Source organism: Tympanuchus pallidicinctus, unplaced genomic scaffold (assembly GCF_026119805.1).
Source record: "Tympanuchus pallidicinctus isolate F22 unplaced genomic scaffold, pur_lepc_1.0 scaffold6, whole genome shotgun sequence".
Lineage (NCBI taxonomy): Eukaryota > Metazoa > Chordata > Aves > Galliformes > Phasianidae > Tympanuchus > Tympanuchus pallidicinctus.
Window position 1 is genome coordinate 9,667,783 of NW_026294780.1, and position 21,502 is coordinate 9,689,284.

A 21,502-nucleotide genomic window follows, 5' to 3' on the forward strand; every position below is an offset into this window, starting at 1 on the left:
AAACATAAAATAAGTCCAAACAGATACCTTTCACATCTACTGCTAATGACAGAAAAGTTGCCTAGAAGTTTTTTTGGATATGTTCTCACCTTTATAGCAAGACTGATTTTTATAGACTGTGTTTATTTAGGAAGAAAACCTTGGTCTGTTTGAAAATTGATTTGAAAGAGAAGATTTTATGAATGACAGTCTCATTGCTACATTTCTATCTATTCCACAGATCTCACATTGCTAACTATAATTTATCTAGATTGTAAAGCTACTTTGACATCATTGAGGATGGCAGAACTACTTCTGATGCCAAGCACTTCATTTAATCACCGAGAAAAAGAAGAAAGTCAACTGAGTATGAACACTGTGACATAACACACAAGCCTAGCTAAAAGATGAATTTAAAATATCCAGACATTACATATGGACATCCAGGAAAAAAAAAAAAAAAAAGTAATATATACTATTAGAAAATGTGGCACTGAGGAGGTGTTATGGACCTGAAGACATTTTGATGTTGAGATATCTTTACATCACCGTGTGGTTGCTATTTGCATATTAATGTTTGCAAGGTAAAAAATAAATATAAAAACTAAGGCATTAAAAATATGTAAAGAGACAGATGCAGTTTGCAGTTCTAAGCTGCAAGTTCTAAGATCTATTCATCTATTCAGGACAGGATGTCATAAAAAGCATCAAAACACATACCTCTTCTTGCTTAGGAATGTTGAACTTCGTTATCTTTGACTTGGTCCTGGCCGAATCAGGTTTGTTAGAAGGCACTCCCCTGTACAACTTGGTCGTCTCAGTCAATAACTTCAGCTTTGGAGACTCATCAGGGGCCTGGTCTTGACCGTCCATTGGCCTTACATAAGCCGTTGGTTTCTGCTGAACCAGGCTGGGCTTCGAAGCAAGAGATGGTGGGAAGTTCTGGACACAGTGCCCACTGCTGTGCTTTGAGGGTCTCTCTTGCACTTGAGCTCCTCCTTCTGAGCCACAATTTAACTTTGCTGGCTGCTGCACTCTGCTGACACTGTCACCTAGTGTGGCTCTCAGTGAGCTTTGCTGGGCAGCATTGGAGGAGGAGGAGGTGGGACTAGATGCATAGCGTTTCAGTTTCTCCAGACTTGATTTTTGGTTTGCCAGTTTGAAGTCACCCTTATGGGACTCCAGTGAGCGGTGTCCATGCTTGCTGGCTCTCTGCTGACCTTCTGAAGCAGCATTGTGCCCAGCCTTCTGCCAACCCATTGTGGTACTTTTGCTCTGCTGCGCAGGTAGGGCTGCTGGTGCGGAAGAAGTGTTGGAAATGGAAGGAGGAGGTGGCGGTCTTGAGTCGGCGATAAGAAGTTCATCGGGTTTGGGGAGAGGTGTCTGAGGAACCCCAGGTTTTGGAACCCCAACAAGGTGGCTCTGGTTTGATCGGTCAGTTAGCAGATCTTTCATTTCATCATAGTTGCCCAGTGTATTCTGGATGCGATTAGAGAGCTCGTCCCCCTTGTTAGTCTGCAAAACAAAAATTGAGTGTTCTACAACAGTCAACCTAAGACAAACAAAATTCCCTGCACGCTTCTGCTGAAATCTTTACTGAAGTTGCACTCTCTTATTCAGCAGCCGTGTTGAGGGATGAAATCGAAAATCCTTATTGTCTCTGAAGATACTTGTCAACATCTTAAATCTACCCTGAACTGGAAAAGCTATAAAGGGCCTTAGAGTATATAAAAAAAGAAATCTATCACTGGTATCATGCTGTAGTTAAAATATATTACCTGGAAACTAGAAAATTTATTATTGCAACTACACAGAACAGTTTGGATTAAATCTGACCATGATAAAACTTTTCCTATAGCCCAGTGCAAGCTCTCCTTCAGCCATGAATGGAAATATTGCATTCCTGATTACCTTCTCTGCTTCTTCAAGTTTTCACATTGCATCTGGGAAGCCATGCAAGACCCAGTGTAAGCACTGAATGAACTCTCTGGTCTAAGCCAGCCAAATACTGCAAGATGACCTGAAGGCAGCTCATGGGAGAGTGGGAAAACTACAGATCGTTACATCCTTCTGATGAAAGTGCTTTGTTGGGATGTTCACTCCAGAACACTCTTCCCTTTGGGAAAAACGAGTAAGTAGAACTCCCCAAATTCTTGAAAATACTCAGTATTTAATTGTGCAGCAGTGGAGACACAGTCAGCATTTCCACCCTTGAAGATTAATCATTGTTTTTGAAATAATCCATTTAATTCCTTGTTTAAAAGGAAGAAGCTCCACAAAGAAATAAAACAAGTGGAAAAAAAAATACTGAAGAAAGTTGAAAATTATTTCTTTAAAAAGTCACTGTAAGAAAAGGAGTATATCATTAGTATATCATATCTCTGTAGCACAGATTTTTCTGAACCCTATCAAGAATCAGGTGTGTGATGTGCTTTGTTTTGTATTTTTAGAGGAAGATAGTAATGAGATAGTGGTGTTCTCCTTTCTCTCTTCCAGATATGGAGTCTCAATGGGGAAACACTCATATGCTTCAGAAGGCCAAGCTATCATCTCTGGATCCTCTGTTTAGAGGGGAAACAGTTGCTTAGAGATGAAGGAAGTAAAAGGATTGGAAAATAACCTCTTATATACAGAAATGTGAAGGATGTAGTAGGAATATCAATCACTCTGGAAATGTGGGGATTTTTTTTCAAGAATTCCAATAAAATTGAAGCACTGATTCACAGTCAACATAGCTTAAGAAGGGAATGTTCCTTCACTTCACAAGAATCACACAGATGTCCTAGAGAAGAGGAAATTACTTAAGAGGCTTCAAAAGTGGGAAACATCAGGCGTATCTAAAAAGAAAGTGTTGCAGATGAGTTGCCTAGCTCACAGCTTTAACTGGGGTAGGAAGCATGTTCAACTCAGGCAGAGTAAGAGGCACAGAAAGAGTCTACATGGGGATGCTTGGTTGGTACAGTGGTAAAAACTGAACAGCTGACAGTGGAGATCTGGATGATCAGATTTATGGCTATCTGCAGTTGGGCTTATTGATCTTCAAGATGGTTGGAGATATATTCATACATCTCCTGGGGCCTGTGGCTACTACACTTAGGTATCTTCTTGACCAGAATTATTATTTTCTGAAGGCATAGAGAAGTTTGCTTTTACCCAGTGGATCTCTTCTGTCCCTCCAGTGGACATTCAATTTGTGTAGCTATCTTGAAGAAAGATGCATTTCCAGCTTCCCTTAGGGAAGGAGATCTACGCTTGGGTCTGTGCCCAGCCTGTCTCAGCCAGCCTGTGCCTCAGGTCCAGGAGCACAGCAACAAGGACCTCAGAATGGAACAGGGCCCCTAATACCCATAAGTCTCCTCCAGCACAGACCATTTGCGGGGCAGCTCTCTATCCAGTTAGATCAATGGATGCAAAAGAATTTATTTTTAAGTTTTGTCCCAAAAAATCCAACTTGCCTAACAGATAGTCAGTTCTATCTCATGACTGCTAATTGGATGGGAGGTAAATAAAAGCCTAGTGGCAGATTATCTATAGACTGTCACTAGCCCAGACAAGTCAGTAGACTATAGGTATGATACAAAGGTGATACAGAGATGCCTGTTATTGAGAAATGCCAGATAACCACAAAAATAATTGCAACAAAAAGATCTAATGCTTTTACAATGGAACATGCTGTGACTGGTGAGTATTGTTTGTTCCTTCTGGATACACTGGGGCATCTTGAGGGGAGAAGATTTTGTGCTGGGCTGAGCTCAGCTGGAAGAGTTCTCCTGGGAAACAGCTGGGACCTGACGTAACTTGCTGGGAGCTTTAGATGTTAAAGCTTTTCCTATTATTTGCTCTGAAATATTGCTGGCTTTATTTAATCACTCACATAGGGAAAACATAATCACAAAATGAGTAAGTAGGAAAAGCATTCTGTGCAAACATTTATAACTTACAGTGCTCTGACATTCTTCAGTGTAGGATGTATTCCTGCATTTGAAGACTTGCAAGATCCAGCACTTTGAAAAATAAGCCAGATGGTTGCATGGAAGGCCATCAGATTTTTTTCTCCATGAAAAACACCTATGTGGTTAATGGGTCAAAATATTCTGTCCATGAAATATCCAGAATGAAATTCTGTTTTTTTATCTCCTGCAAAATACATCTCTAGTAATAAAAGACAGTGGATTTCCTGGAATCCTTCCTAGAGGGTTGCTATGGATACTTTGAAATTAACTGGATAAGGCGCAACCGAAAGAGTCAAGATTTTTCAGGAAATCTGATGTTTGAGAAAGAGTACATACCATTTAAGAGATTTCCAGTCTGTCTTTGATTTTCAGATATGGCCTTCTGAATGGCAAATCCTTTGCCAACACCTTTTCTAAAGGATAGTCCAAATATGGCCATGATGTTTACAGGTGATAAGCAGGGATGGAGTCCCTGTTCTGATTTTCTCGTGGGATACCTGCTACGCACCTTCACTGCTTCTACAGACTGCATCCACTAGTTTTCATCCATTCCTGCTGTAGATGGAGTTATTCTGAGGTTGTGCAAAGATCCCTTCAGATGTCATAAATAAATCAGAAGCTACTGGTGAGTCCGTGATACATGAAGTCTGTAGCATGACAGTAAGTACACTGAGACAGAGGTAATAATCCAAGTGCGTACAGTTTTCCAGCTATGCCACTTTTGTAAGTAATTTAAGCCTCAATATACCCACTTTCAATACCACAGACAAAACAGTATCAGAGACCAAGCAAAAAAAACAGGTCCTTTTTTTCTTAGGAATATATCCGATTGGATCCACCAAATGGAAAATTATTAGTCCCTATTGCAGTGGAGTCTTCAGTAAATGCCAAGACACGGCTAACATGTTTCAGGCTTTTTTCCGTGCATTAGCCCTTGATTGGTCTCACAGTAGACTTTTTCAAATGGAGCCTTAAGGAAGATTTCAAGACATTTCCCATGGTTTCTAAATGCCTTTGTAATGAATCTGAAATTCAGGCAGCTGGAGGTCAGCTTCAAGGCAGGCAGAGCTGTCTTCTATCAAGGGACATGGTTTGAAGGTGGTAGATCTTCCTTTTTTATTAGGAACTAGAAACAACAACAGTCTGGAAGGATTAGCAAGTTAAAAGGTGACCCTGGGACACGAGCAAATGCTCAGAAGTACTGAAGTCAGGTGCAGTAGCCAAACGTCAGGTCCCTCATAGGACTCTGGGAAGAGGCACTGAGTATCCAAAGCATCAAGGACAAGTGAAGCAGCATGGAGGGGAAAGGCTTCACAGTACGGTGGATTTAATAGCAACTTGGGCATAACTGGAAGGTCACAGGAGGAGATACATGATGTTGTTCTAATGCACACAGGCAAAGTCACTGATTAGCTAGAGGAGAGAGGCACCCTCTGTGGGATACTACTCTCTGGTCCTATCCATAAAGGCTTGGTTTGCAGGCTTCTGGAGACAGTAGTTATGTGCAGAGCATCCTGCTGGATCCTTCCAACAGGAGGCGGGCATGGTGTGTCTCACCTTGCTGTTTCCACGAGGATTAAAATAAGGAGTTGAATTACTTCTGCCTTTGCTGAGGGCACAACATGCCTAGCAGACAAATACTGTTGGTACTGCTTACAGGAAAAAAAAAATAAAAACAAGGTATTTCATCACATTAACCTTGGCCAGAGCATGATGTTTACTGTATAACTTGACCTTCACACATAACTCTAACACAATTACTTTCTCCTGTGTGTTGCAGAAACAGGGCACCATCACCTTCACCTCCTAGTTTTAATGCCATCTCAAATATTGTTAGGACATTTCTCATTTATTTCATTCTCATGTGCTGCTGAACATTATAGGAAGCTAATGTAAGAAAAATCCAATTCTCAATGAACCATAAATGTTCTATGCAAATTTTGAGGGGCTGGGACTTGTGGGAGGTTGTTGAGACCTGGACAATACCTTCTGCAGGCTGCGATTTAATACTGTGAAATAAAATAATAATAATAATTAAAATAAAAAAGTCTCCCGGACGGAAAGCATCTACCTTATACGGTTCACTGAAGAGGGAGTAACTGGTGTTAAATGTGCCATCCTCCTGCTGGGCCTCCTGATTTCTCCTTTCCCATTCTTTCCTGCGCAGCACGTTTCTATCCGGCTCGTAGACACTACAGCAAAAAAGAGGAATAGATTTTTAGAGTTAAAAATTAGCAAGCAGCATATAAACCAGTGTGAATTTGAAAGTGAAGAACTCTGGTTTGCAGACAGATGGCAAAAAATAAGCAGGAACATGAATCAGTTGAATGCCAGTCCAAGCAGACCGGGGAGGCTCTGGTCTCTGGGAATGCTGATGCTTTCTTCACACAGGGAATAGATAATTAAATTCTTGCAGAAGAATAGAAAAGGAATTGCAGAGCAGGATCTAGGCTGTACAGAACCTCACTGCTTGAAATGTGACAAAGGAAATATCTAAGCAACTTTGACAAAGATTGAAAGTACTCTTCAGGCAGATGGTAATTACAGCTATGAGTAAATAGAAATTATGAACATATTTCCACTTATGACATATCCTCTGAGTGTTGTGTGAGAATGCTCCTTTTTTTACATGGATGTGTTTCTGTAGTGATTCTTTCATTAACTAGCTCCCTAAAGAGCTGTTAAAACTACATGCTGTAGTGGTTTCCACAGTTAGGCTGCTTCTTCTGATCTCTGTTAATCAGCTAAGTCATGAAACTACTGCTGAAACAATTCCTCTTTCTGATGGATTTGACACTATCACAACTATAGAGCACGAATACATGAATACTAGCATGACAGTGTATATACGGCTGGTGGAGTGTAGCTTGAGAGGGAATAAAATCACTGTACTACACAACAGTATTAATTTTTAGAAATGAATTAGACACCAATATAGACATACAAAATAAAAAAATAACTTTTTTTTTTTTTCAGAGCTCAACTACAATGTGTGACATCATAAAACAGAGTCCTTTCCCCAAATTTCCTCAAAACAACACAGGTTTAGGCATTTCCTCCTGTACATTTTATTCTCATCAAAAGAAATCCAGTGCATCCAATCAGCTCTCCTTGTTATTTCAGGACGAGTTGCCTATTTTGCCTAGCTCAGCTAATGCCTTTCTTCTGGCACTGTAAATCTGTAAACCAGAAATATATATTAATGTCATGTAAGTGCACCATGTGTTAATGAAAAAAAAATGTTGCCTTGCTAACCACTTCCTGGTTAGCAAAACATATGTTGCATTGGCTTCCCACGTGATATTACCTAGTGTGCCTCGGGCAAGCCTGCAAAAAGGCCACCAGCTATCTGATTCTAATTCTAGACTTGAGAGAGCTGAAAATATATAGGATATGTTAGATGCTGGCAGATTTAAAAACAATGCTTTAGCAGTCACCAAATGAACACAAAGCCTTACGTTTGCTTGCTAATGCTGCTAACTTCCCAGACAGATCTGCTTTCTCAGCGAGGTCTCGCTGCATCAGACCAGATCCTGGTGGGCTATCAGGCAGCCCTTCTAGAAGCCATCTATGGGCAGATGCCAAAGATGGAGCTGGAGTTTATGGGGAACATAGGATTCTTCCTCCAGGAAGAAAGGTGTAGCAAAACAACCCCAAGGGCTCACATAGTGTGCACTGCTGATGCCAAGGAGGTTAGGTAGTTGCCATTCACTGCTCCTTGGCCAGTAATCCCCAGTCAGTACTGCATGCCACCTCAGCACACTCCCCTCCTATAAGCTGGGGTAAGAGTCCTTTTAACAACTTCTGTGTCTGCTGTAGGCTTTCTGCCACCAGGAATAACCACTGCTGTGTGGATTTTCCTGAACTTGCAGGGATCCAGTTATAACTTCATCCTCGGCTGCCTTTCCCCATCCCCTGTTGACTCTTCCAGATGTTTTGCATTTGGACTGCAGCCTGCAGTCAAATAGAGATGGGCAGATTCTCTGAGACTAATTATAATACTGATCTCTACCCAGTTTCTTGAAAGTAAACAAGTGTAACATTCTTCACTACGCCTCACAAATTTGAAAATGCTGTGGTGCAATACTCCTGAAGTGGAGAGGCTTTTTATTATTTTATTTGATGGAGACATACAAGTCTCCAGTATCCCTTTTATTTGATGAAGGCCTATTTGATGTAAGACACAAGTTCTCAGATTTCTGAACCGTTTTCCCAAAGGAGATGTTCACTCTTGGCCACAACTCACAGCCTGCAATAATTCATAATGATTATGCAAATAGCAAAACAGTGTGACAATGCCTAATATGCCACCTCTAAGCAGTAAGTTAGGAAGAGCAGCAAGTCAAGAGCTGCATTCTTTCAGTAATGCTAGATGGCAAAATCTCCAGCATTTGCAAAGCTGCTCCTTATTTGCATGAAAGCTGTAAGATTCACATGTCCTTGAACGCACGTCACCAAATGTATTTATTTTGGTTCAAGGAGAATACTGCCAACTGCTACAATTGTCTTCACTGCAAACACTTCACTTAATGGAAAACGATCCTTTTTAATAGTTTTCTTTCGAGCTTCCTTTCGTTTTTTAATTTGTAGTTTAAAACATTCCCAAGTGCCCGTGTACCTTTTAAATCATTTACATTGTGTTCATCTTTTCCGTAGAGTTCACAAAGAATCTCGAGATTTTTTTCTCACTGGAACATCTGTGCATATGTGTGTGGTGTACGTAGATATGCATATGCTATATGCACACTCAGACATCAATTTACAAATTAAGAATTTTGATACGGTAAACCAAAATATGGAAGCAGTTTTGCAAGACTGGGTAACCAAAGAACATACAAGTCATCTCTTCTAAGTCAGTGTCATTTATATTTGTTTTATAGAGGTCAAACTCCAAAAGGATGAATTTAAATAGATTTTAAATGGTATATTGTTATTTTTAAAATGCTGTGCATCTTACAAATTAATGCTCAAAGGACGTGAACTGAAGCATGAGTGATGGTTCAAATAGCTTCAGAAGTTACATATGAATAAATGTTGTATTATAAAAATCACACTACCCTGCATTTGGCACACTGCTTTAAAAACACACTTTGATTTATCCGAGCCCTATGATCTGCCAAGAGATGCACTGAGAAGGAAACATCTACTAGCTAATTGCATCCAAACACCAGAGTCTGAGGCTTGAAGCACTTTCAGCGCACCTTTATCCCAGTAACAGTAGGTCTACCTCCCCTGCTTCTCCTAGGATACTCTGAATAAATGCCATTCTCAGGTGTTCTACAGATCAGAATGTCAGTGGGTTGCTGAACTCCTCAGAGGAGGCACAAATAACAAATGTCAAGCTGCTGCGATGTCATTGGGAAGGCCACCTTTATGGTAACCCCCTCTGTGGCTGTGGCTCCCACTTGATGGACAGGAAGGGTGGCTGCTGCCTCCCCCAGCACTGACCTCTTCCCAGCACTGCCAGAAGTGCTCGCAGCCTCATCACGCTATTCCTGACATCAGAAGGAACCGCTTCCTTCAGTCCTTAATTAGAAATAGACACAGCTGGCTCAGGGGACAGCCTGGGAGCAAAGCAATAACCTTACCTGAAATACCTGGGACTGGATTTTAATCTCTTACAAAGTCCAAGGAGTTATGTAGTCTCAGGTTAGGCTGAAAGCAATCACATAAAAAGCCTAAAGTTTTAGGCTCTCTCTTTTCTTTTTTCTTTTTTTAAAGCACACTATTTTTGACACAATTTTTATCCCCTCAGACATCACTACTTGGAACAAATGGAATAAAAACACCTAATCTCCATGGAGACAATGCACCAGCTTTGTCAATAGTGGTGTCTCCATCCCTGGAGGTGTTCAAGAACCATGTGCATGTGGCACTGAGGGACATGGTTACTGGGCATGGTGGGGGTGGGTTTACAGTTGGACTGGGTGATCTGAGAGGTCTTTTCCAACTTAATAATTCTATGATTTTTTTTAGGAAATGTCCTCAAACTTTGAACTCCAAGGAAGACGCCATCTCCCAGCAGCAAAAGCACTGCACCTTTGCTGGTATGTCACATCCTTTCACAGCCATTTGGTGACATTAACAATGCTGCCCGATGTTTTCAGAAACCACAGAATTGCTACATCACCATGGGGAGACTCAAGGAATATACAGTTATTTAAATAACAGATCACCATTTTCTGACAGCCCAATTGATACCACTTGCAAAGACTGAGCTGCTTTCTCAGACGCTGTCAGCTTACACCCAGACATCCTCATGTAAGCCCAAACTGATCCTTCTTTTCTCACAGCCAACCAAGAGCCTCCATATGAAATATGGTCAGACTGCAACAGTAACTCCCAGCACTGTGGAAATGAAACCTGCTCCAAGCCCCCAGGTCCAGGGACTAACTATCCCTGGGGAGTGTGCAGAGATGATCATTTTCCAAATGAGAAAGAAAGAAAATAGCAACAACAACAGAAACCAAAACCCCAAATCTGTATTGCAAATGAATGAAAGATACGGGAGATTCCAGGATAAAACAAGAAATGGGAACAAGCTTTCTGTGAGGAAACATTTATCTTTAAAATGAAAAATTAGCACACAGTCGTTTCTGAATTATGAGCAAGATGAGAACTGTTTCAAAGCTATGGAAAACAAACATATAAACAAATAAAAAAGGGTGATATTAAAAATAATAAACTTTTAAATGTTTTTTTTCTGATAATTCTCAGTATTTCCCTACAAATTGCAACCTGACACATGATTCAAATTACTAAATTTCAGGTTGAAGTGAGGACATTTTCTGAAATATTTAATAGTCTATTTCTCCCCTGAATTACCAATTTTATTCCAAAGTAGGTAAAAAGAGTAACTCCAAGGAAAAGCTTAAACAGTGCAATAAAAACACAGCCCAATCCTGATGCAGGATACTGATTATAAAACTGGATTCAGAATGGAAACTGCATTCTGAATTTAAGAGAGCTGTCATTCTCATATCTCTGTGATATCTTAAAACACAAAGGGATGAGCCAACTTGAGACCTTGTAAGGGCAATAGCCTCGAAAGAAAAAGGTTGAATTTTGACAAATTAATTACAACGATTCAGGTTATGTTTCTTGCTGAATTGCCAGGCAACATTGGAGCACCATCATTTAATGTCTGTTTTCTGTTTCACTGCTCACGTCCATGCTTTTTGCTGGCCAGCTTCTCAGGGCCAGTTCCTTTTCAGCTAAGTATAAATAATGTCTATTTGGGAACTAATTGCTAGTGGTTACGGTCAGCTCTTAGAGATGGCAGCCTCATATTTTTGAGCCTTAAATGTTTTCCCTAATGACATTTGAAGTACCGGTTCGATTATAACAAAGGGGGTGACTTTGATGACCAAGTGACACAATCAATAAAACGCCTTCCTTGGTTGCAACTGACATTTTTTTAGACTTTTTATCTCTCTTAAACAGCAGAAGTTAATTTGAGGATTTTTACAGTATTTTTTCCCATTTACAAACAGAAATGCCGTGGGGTAAAGCAATTACTCTGATTTACTGTTTTCTCTTTGATTGAACATAAAGATGTAGCAGGGTCTCAAAAAAGCAGTAACTTAACAAACTGTGCTCCTACCCACAGACAGATAAAGTACCTACTTTGCTATTTCAAAGAGTTTACCTCCAGGCAGCAGCACAGAGCAAACATCAATCAATGACATGTGTCTAAGATGAGATTGATGTTTACTCTCACAGCTTTTCATCTTACATCCAATAAATTATTTTTCCTTCACCAAAATGCCTGGTTAAATTTCATTTTTCACTTTGCAGTATCAGTTTTAAAACTTCTAGCTTCCAGCAATTTTAAAGCTAGGATTCATTGATGCTTCATCTTTTACAGCCTGTTTATGATTTATATTAACCATGAAACAGTGCCGCACAAACATGAATACGCTCGTGCAGAGCTGAGCAGGGCCAGCCACATGCTAGGTGGCAGGTGCGGGCAGAAAGGTGCAAGATTGCTTTAATTATGTGCCTGGAAACACTGAGATGGAAACCAGGGGTTTCATTTGCAGGGGTAGGTATATAACATTCTTGAAATTAACGCACGTAGAAATATATATCTATAGCTCATGTCTGCAAAATCAACATCTGAGTGTTCAAAGTAGGTCTTCGAGGACCCATGCTGGGCAACTGGAAAGAGCCAAAGAAGGCTAATTGTGGGTGCAGTTGGTATCGTGGAGGCACTCGCACCTGGCATTCACAAAATGTGAGGTCTTTTCACGCAACCTGACTGAATTTTAAATACGTGCTGAAATACTGACAAAACCTATGATGACTGCAATTGAGACTGGAATCTAGGCTGTTGAATCACAGCAGTAAACATCACAACAGAGGACCATTAAAAAAGAATCCAATTTAGTTCAACATCTGCTGGTGCAAGAGCACCTCTTCCAGCTCTGCTACAGATAAAACATGCACATTTTCTTCCCTTAGCAGAGTTCTACCCAATGAGAGAAATAAAAACCTTACCAGCAGTATACATAGATATGAAAAATATCACCATTCACAAGTAATAGATAATCCTGCACTCAATACCTTACTGTTTTCTTTTGGGCTATAAAGTGCTGGTGTTCTTTCTTATAACCCTAAAACTGCTAACAAAAATACCTACAATGGATGGAGATCTAATAATGACAAGGAAGCAAGGAAGAAGCAGAACATTTCTATTACCTTTAATTTTACATATTAAGAACTAAGCTTCATGGGAAGATTTGCTGTTCTTCTCTAACAATGTGTTATCTGAAAGAATATTCATATATTATAAATTCATCACTGTTAATAAGCTTACACTTTGAATGAGTTTTTATTTTTTTTTTCCCCATAATTCAGAACTATGGAGAACTATTAAAAATTCCTGAAGTAAATGGAGAGCTTAGTTGTCGAGTAACAGATATGGTAAGATGAGATAGAGGAAACAATTCCTCTTGTTCCCTAATCCATATGTTCCAGGAGGAGAGAAAGAAAACTCAAGACTGAATAGCACAGAACAGACTGAGCACAGTAAAGCCCTTTTGTTTGATTTTGTTAATGTTACTTTTACCTTGTAATTCAAAAATACAGCTGAAGGGATCAATAAAGAATTCTTTTTTCTGCCCAGCCTAACACGGCTAAACTCCCTGGGCTGTGACACAAGGCCCTACCTAATTTTGCCTTGCCTGCATCTGATCCAGTCTCGTGTTACATCTACCCGCCAGGGATGTCAGACACAACACCCCACTTGTCTGATTTTTTTTTTTCTTTAATGATTTCTCTTTTCAATGGCCTCCTTATTCATGGGAAATTGCTCCAGTTATTTTGTGCCAAATACAGAATTTGTTTTTTCCTTGAAACTTCTTTGTTAGGCTCTCTACAGTCATAAGTAGTCAAAATTTCTACATATATATGAAACATATTTATATACATAATTTATATATATTAATCAGTCGTCTTGCTTATCTGTGTAGATGACGTGCACACTGAGGCAAATTATTTCTGTAGTTTGGTGTCCACTTATCTTGCCTAAGTGGTGTCCACTTACATTGCTTATTGTTGGGACAGAACATTTTAAATGGATTGAAAAAATCCAGTCTTTCAGAATCTATCTGATATTTTGTAGCAATTGTCTAATTTTACATTAAACAATTAAAATAATTTAATTTTAAATTAAACAATTAAAAAGAAATAAAACTTTACTCAAGATTTTGTTATCCACATGTTTGCTGCAAACTGGATTTAATGAAAGTCTTCAGTTGTAGTTTCAATAATAAAACAATAAAACAGATTTCCTGAAAAATTTTCAAAATGATCACAGAATCACAGAATGGTTTGTGTTGGAAGGAACCTCAGAGCCCACCCAGCCCCAACCCCTGCTGTGGGCAGGGCTGCCCCCCACCAGCTCAGGCTGCCCAGGGCACCATCCAACCTGGCCTTGAGTGCCTGCGGGGATGGGGCATCACAGCTTCTCTGGGCAGCTGTGCCAGCGCATCACCTCTCCCTGAGTGAAGAATTTCCTCCTAACAGCCAACCTAACTTCCCCTCTTTCAGTTTAAAAGTTTAAACCCATTCCCCCTTGTCCTATCACTATCCACCTATGCAAAAATTAATTCTCCTCATGCTTATAAGCTCTTTTCGTGTACTGGAAGATCACAGTATCTCCCTTCTCTTCTCCAAGCTAAACAATCCCAGCTCCCTCAACCTTTCCTCACAGGAGAGGTGCAAATGCCTTGTTCCATCTATTGTTATTTCTTTTTTAAGAATTTTTTAGACAAAAATAAACCACCTTGTTCCTGATTTTCTTTAGAAACTCAAAGAGGATATTCTTTCAGTGGGGCTCCGAACAGTGATGCACCTATCCACAGCTAATTGCAGGCCTGAGAAGTACACTGAGCTACACTTCACATAGCACAGAAAATGTCAGAGCTCTGTAACCAGCAGAAAAATATTATCACAGTGTTTACCCTGGTGCAACTTGACTTGAAGCAGCAAAAGGAAAAGACTGTCATGAAACATTAAGGCCAGATCTTTACCACTAAATAGATAATAAAAAAACGTTCCTGGCACAGTAGCAAAAGAAGCAAAATTTCACAGGGTTCCACAGCTGATGAAGACTCCTTTCATAGCTTTAATTTGTTTAGCTCCATTCCTTCTGGCACTATTAAGAACTCCAGTGAAACATCAGCAAAGGTCATTCAGAGACTCAGTATCTGACTGTAAAGGGTGCCAAATTTGGTCTGTTTTTATATTCTGCCCCCTTTAGTTTAGATCAACATTCAGAATTATCTGATGTCCAAAAGGCACCAAAACACAGCACTGGCCGCCTCATGTGTGCAGTGCAGCACTTAGGATTGCAGAGCTGTACAGTACTACAGTTTCTTGGAAAGATCGAGCTCAGTATTTCATTACAAATGTGTCATCTGTTAGTAGCCATCAAATCTATGACTCATGAAAATGTCTATACATGTTTTATTAACAAAGCAACATTTCCAATTTGCTCTTACAGTAATGTGCAATGACTGAAGGTTCATCAGGGTTAATCAAGCAAATGATGTAAATTTTATATTGTATTATGTTACGTTTGGTTTAAAATAGATCTTGAGTGACAATCTTTTTTATGTGTTAAATCATGATTTACAGAGTTAGGGAAACCACACAACAGCCCCAGTGTGAAACAAATAATGAAGAAGTTGGTGTATAAATCATCAGACTTTATGTATTTCCAGAAAATCACTTCTTCTTGGATACTTCAGAGGACAGTGACTGAGTTCAGTTTCTGTAGAAGCAGGATCAGTGTTTTGAGATGCTTTAGTTTATTCTTCTTTTGTATGTTAGAAATGGAAACCTAACCATAGCATTTTATAGACTAGATAGTACTACAGAGGAATCATTGCAATACACAGGTGAGGCTGAGGTGAGGCTGAGGTGAGTTTTAAACAGATGTATTCTAGCTTGTCTACATGCTAAAAATAAACAAGGATTATGTTAACAACTTCACAGAATCACACACATCATCAAAGAATGGTCTCTTGGAAGGGACCTCAAGGATCATGAATCTCCAACCCCCCTGCCTCTGGCAGGGCCACCAACCTCCCCATTTAATGCTAGATCAGGCTGCCCAGGGCCCCATCCAATCTGGCCTTCACATGCAGGTAAAGCAACAACCAAAACAGTTAAACCCTATGCCAGCTGTAGAGATTTAAATAAATAAATAAATAAATAAACATCAGTTATAGCAAACATCCAAAATAATAAATCCATTAAAACCACTTTGCAAAGAAACTGTGAATTTTTTTTTTTTTTTTTTTTTTTTTTTTTTTTTGCATTTTTAAAAAATAATTATTATCAGTTTGTAAGCATAAAATCGTACTAGGGGAACTACAGGTTTCTGTCTTCATTCCACTCAATCAGGATATAATGATAAAAAATTGAATCATGCATAAACACCTAAACCTAAACCCAAATCCAAATCAGTATCTTAACATAAATCTGATTCTGGTTATAAGATCATGCCCAGAGAGTGGTGGTCAATGGCTCGATGGATGTCTGGATGGAGATCACTGACAAGTGTTGTCCCTCAGGGGTCAGTGCTGGGACTGGAGCTCTTTAACATCTTCATCAGTGACATCGACAGTGCAATCAAGTGCACCTTCAGCAAGTCTGCAGATGACACCAAGCTGTGTGTTATGGTTGGCACACTCAAGGGACAGGATGACATTCAGAAAGACCTGGACAGGCTGAGCAGTGGGCCCAGGTGAACCTCATGAGGTTCAATAAATCCAAGTGCAAGGTCTTGCACTTGAATGAAGGCAACCCCTGTACAATAGCTGGGGGACGTAATGATGGAGCACAGCCCTGCCAAAAAAGAGCTGAGGGTACAGGTGGATGGCAAGCTGGTCATGAGCTAGTGTGCCCTCACAGCCCAGAAAACCAACTGTATCCTGGGCTACATCAAAAGAAGTGTGGCCAGCAGAGCAAGGGAGGTGACCCTGCGCCTCTACTCTGTGGTGATGAGACCTCACCAGCAGTACTGTGTCCAGATGTGGAGTCCTCAGCACAGGAGAGACACAGACCTGTTGGAACGTGTCCAGAGAATGGCCACAAAAACAATCCAAGGAATGGAACACCTCTCCTACAAGGGCAGGCAGATAGAGCTGGGGCTGTGCAGCCTGGAGAACAGATGATTTTGAGGTGACCTTGTAGTGGCCTTCCAGTATTTAAAGGGAGGCTATAAGAAGGAAGGAGACACACTCTTTAGTGGGGTCTGTTGTGATAGGACAAGGGGAAACGGTTTCAAATTAAAGGAGGAGGGATTTAGACTAGACATAAGAAAGAAGTGTTTTTATGGTACAGGTGGTAAGATACTGGTACAAATTGCCCAGAGAAGTGGTGGATGCCACATCCCTGAAGGCATCCAAGGTCAGGCTAGATGAGACTATGAGCAACCTGATGTAGCTGTAGGTGCCCCTGTTCATTGCAGGGGAGTTGGACTAGATGGCCTTTAAGGGTCCCTTAAAACTCAAATGAGTCTATGATTCTATGATCTGGTGATCTATCTATCTAATGCTATGCAGACAGCTTGCTTAAATAGAACTAAATTAAAGAAGAAGTAAGACTGTAAGAAGAAGACTGTAAGAAGTCTAGGTTCAAGAAACTGTGATAGCTGTGGTTTACATACAAATTCAGTCTACAGTGAAAAAGTGCTTACATGAGACATGTTGCATTCCCTTTCACAAACAACTAATACCAGCTAAACAAACTGCATGTCACTAGCTAGTTTCTGTAAAATACATTGAACATATCTAAACTGCAGCAAAATGAAAATTTCTTCCCAGTTTTTTCTTCTGAATGTGTAAATGTAAACAAGACTGAGGCTGATGCTTAACCAGTTGTCAAGACTGCATTAGAAAGATGCACAGCACAGAGAAATCAACAGTCTTTAAGTTTCTTGTTCATTACATTCTGCTCAGTCTGTGCAGCTCTGCCATATTTTGATATGTGTTCTCAAGGGATGTGCCATCAAAATTAGGAAGCAAGGTTAGCCAAAACCAGCATACCCATGTATAAATGTACAATTGAACTCCATACTTAAATAAAAATGCATACATGTTAAAATGATGAAAAAGTTAAAACTTTCATACTGTGTGATTGGTGTAATTCATGTGTGCCCCTTACACATGCTATCCACAATTCATTTTGCTTCTGAAGACAACTATATCGTAATTTGTGCTGCCCATCTTCAGAGCTGCACAGAGAAGCACCCAAGCACTCCATTTCCTAAGTGACATGCAACAGTCACTTAAAAGACAATTCATGTCTTTTCTCTCTCACCGTGTCCTAAAAACATTTGAAACAAATTTAATGTTTGTGCCTCCCTTGGCACTCTGTTTCCGTCTAAGGAGAGTAGTGGTGACAAGGCCAGGCCACAAATCCAGACCAAAATGTAACATGCCAGGAAAACAAAACCCAAAACATAACAAAGCACAACAGTGTGTTTTAACTCACAGTAACAGCATGACTGTTCTCATGTCTCAGTTTCAAGCAGGTCAAAACGTCTTTATATTGATCTGAATTGGAAGGCAATAACACAGAAATAACAAAAGATACCCAGATGCTTTAATGGCGGGGATAGATGGAGAAGCCTCTCCAGAAACATCCATACAGCAACCATGCCAAAGAAGCAGATGCTGTGTGCGGAAGGGCATCAGCCTGGTTCCAGTCCAAGGTAGGGAAGCAGTGACATGATGAAGCAAGATGCAGCACTGTGCCCCCGCTCCTGCAGCTGCCTTGCCCTGGCCGTTGTTTTCTCAGACAATTTTAGTTTTACCAACCACAAGGAAAGCTTAAGAGAGATGCATTTTATTTTTACTCTACACTTTATTTGAAGTCTGGATTCATAATTTGCATCACAGTAAATTGTAAGGGTATCATTTACCTGCATGGTATAAAGTGTAAAATAATTCAATGTTTCAGTCTGACAGTACTGAGAAGTGTCTAAATTCTATATATTACTATAAAAGCATAAGGAGGAATCTAAATTGTATTATTTTAAAAACACAACTTTAGGGAACACCTACAACATTTCGATTTCAATCTTTTGTGGCAAAGATCTCCTTTTATTGTGGTAGGAAGCTTAGAATTCTGTGGATTGTTTTTTTCTGCAATTTTCTTAAATGTCTTAAAACTTCAGTTTGACTTTTTCTCACTCTGGCATTTGAGAACATAACATTTGTATGTCCTCCCAGAAAGCCCGGTGAAGCTGGTTTCATGGAAACACACAGGAGGACAAAAACCCTCCTCTGACAGGTTGTGCATTGAACTCACCAAAATTAGAATCATAGAATCACAGAATGGCCTGGGTTGAAAAGGACCACAATGATCATCTTGTTTCAACCCCCATGCTATGTGCAGGATCCCCAACCACCAGACCAGGCTGCCCAGAGCCACATCCAGCCTGGCCTTGAATGCCTCCAGGGATGGGGCATCCACTGCCTCCTTGGGCAACCTTTTCCAGTGCATCACCACCCTCTGTGTGAAAAACTTCCTCCTAATGTCTAGAATAAACCTCCCCTGTCTCAGTTTAAAACCTTTCCTCATTGTCCTAATTAATTTTTCTCTTTCTCACTAGGGAAACACAGTACAGACAAGAGGAGTCAAAATACGCATTTGCTCACTAGCGAGCAAAAGGAAAAAGGGAAAACAAGGCTGAAAGAAATTCCTCTCATGTTCCAGTTCAGAAAAGCCATGCTTAAGATGCTTAAATAGGAAATCTTCTGCAACAGAAAAGAGTGGTAGAGGACGAACCCATCCTGCGCTGTTATCAGCCACAGTTCTCCAACCTTCATTTGGTTAAGGATGGACAGGATTTTGGTGACAAGGCCAGCTCTATCTTGACGACTATCCAAGCACTTCACTGAAACTCATGTTCACAGTGCTAAAAATTGAGCACTTACAAGGGTGCAAATCACAGTTTGGATTTAGCTGCTCCCAGGCTCTCAGGCTCTGTAATCTTAGAAATCATAACAGTAAAAACCCCCACAATGGATAACTGATTTCTTGTTACAAAGTTACACGTGAACCTTATGGAAGATGCTTAAGATTTTAGAGACATGGGACAACTCCAGTAGCTTCAATACTGCTTTTTTTTTTTTTTTTTTCCCACCAAAATCCTGCATGTCAGAGGGGAGGTGCTCCTGGATGGGGCTGCAATACGAATGAAGAGCAACGATTCTGCAAGCGTTGCTTGCTGGCAGAAACCTGGAACATCACTGAACAGAAACCTAACAAAGCTGCTTGCTGTCCCCTGCCATCGTCTGGATGGGCCCCAATCACTCAGGTGTGGGGAGAGAGCACAAAACCAGATCACTGCGGGTGAATGTGATTTTTATTTGATTCCAAACAAAGCACAGTATAATTCACGCTTGGTAACTGGAACATCCCAGTGCAAAAAATAAACAGAAGCTGCTATCAGCAAGAGAATATCTTGTTGCTAGCATGCAGCATTAAACAGAAAACTACTACTACAGTCGGCCCTCCTTCAAACTTTCTGATATGGCAATGTCAACATGGCTGCTCAGTAACAAAGGAAATGGCAGGGAGTTATTTCCTTCTAGGTAATGGAAAAGCAAATGACTTACATAAAGATATTCTTTATTTTATTATTTTATTTTAAAATACAACTAAAAGAAAAGCCCAGAGAATTGTTTCAGTTTTGAATTTGGGACTGTCTCTTGGAAAACTGTGACACAAGTGTGAGATATCCACGTTCCATTTTGCTGTGAATGAAGATAATATCTCAGCAAATAAATGACAAAGGTTTGTCAAAGGTTCCCGAGTTTTTAAATAATCCTAAAGAACATTTTGCTGCTTCTGATGCATGAATGTCAAGGCTACCTAATTTGATTCCACGATAAAGAAAAAGCAAACTTTATCAGAAAGTCAGAAAACAAATTATGAAAGGGCCAAGACACTAAATGAAGAGGAACAGACAAGCTGGGTACACATGAATATCTAGCCGAAGATAATATTATTTAAACTTATTCATTTCAAATTAATCTGTTCTCTAACAATTTAAAAGCCCAGCCTTAACATATTATGACATATTTCATTTTATATACACAAAATAGAAAAAAACATACTGCACTGTATATCTCCCTGGGGCCAAATTAAACAAAACAGAAATTCCAGAACTTCATTTCCCTTAATGAATCTACTTGCTCAAATGCTGGAGAAAATGTATAACTCTAAAACATTAGCTGATTCCCTGAAACCAAAGAGAAAAGCACTCCACAGAGTTAACAGCCTCCCACTTCCAGTGTGGGAACTATCATATTGCAGTCTGTTTTAATGCCCCTTATCATGAAAGCTTACAAGAAGGAGCAATCTCTGGTACACAACTTTAGCATCTCAAAGAATTTACATGTACAACACAACAGGAATATAAAAAGAATGTTGGTTTCAGGGTGCAAGGTATAAAGCCATAGGTTCCCTGAACCTGATACGACCCAGACAGTATCCTGCAGCAGAAGAATCAGCTGAATGATTCATGGTCCCATTTGGGTCCCATTTTAGCAACCCAAGCACACAATACATCTCATATCCTTTCACTGTTTCCTATTGCCCACATCTTTTTGATAACAACCTTCACCCCAAACTGACCTGCAGCTGAGCTTTGCAGTCTTCAGCCTCAGCTGCCAGGTGCACTGGAACTCAGGAAACACAAGCACCTCTTCTGTTTTACCTACACTTTGCTTTGCAGGGCTGACAAAGCAGTGCCTTAGCTATGCTGCATCTAAGAAGTCGGTAAGGGCAGGAGAGCAACCCTGTGCTCCTCTCAATATGTGAGTTGCTGTCAGCAAGAGAGGGTTTATCAAGAAGCGAGCGTCTGGCCTAGGGACCTCTGCTGTAGGGAAGACATGGCATAGGCCAGAAGTGAACAAACAGGTTCATAAAGGAGTGAAGTATGAAAAAGGACAAATTGGGTTTGTCTAGTTTAGAAAGGAGAAGACTGGGAGATGCATGATAATGATCTTCCCACCTACAAAAACTGGTTGGAGAGCAGACAATGA

The 21,502-nt window shown here is 40.2% G+C and overlaps 2 protein-coding genes across 7 annotated transcripts in view; one reads left to right on the top strand and one right to left on the bottom strand.

The window, feature by feature from the left end:
* The window catches only part of AFF3 (ALF transcription elongation factor 3), a 319,206-nt gene that overhangs the window by 264,939 nt on the left and 32,765 nt on the right, over window positions 1–21,502 (bottom strand). For all 6 annotated transcript variants that reach the window (XM_052664882.1, XM_052664880.1, XM_052664881.1 and 3 more), the window contains exons 2-3: window positions 6,004–6,124; window positions 700–1,494 (exon numbers count right to left, since the gene is read on the bottom strand). In XM_052664882.1, the coding sequence (XP_052520842.1) occupies window positions 700–1,494; window positions 6,004–6,124 (916 nt within the window). The remainder of the gene's footprint in view (window positions 1–699; window positions 1,495–6,003; window positions 6,125–21,502) is intronic.
* Window positions 1–21,502, top strand: part of RPL31 (ribosomal protein L31) — a 662,822-nt gene that overhangs the window by 232,865 nt on the left and 408,455 nt on the right. The gene's annotated exons all lie outside the window — the stretch shown is intronic.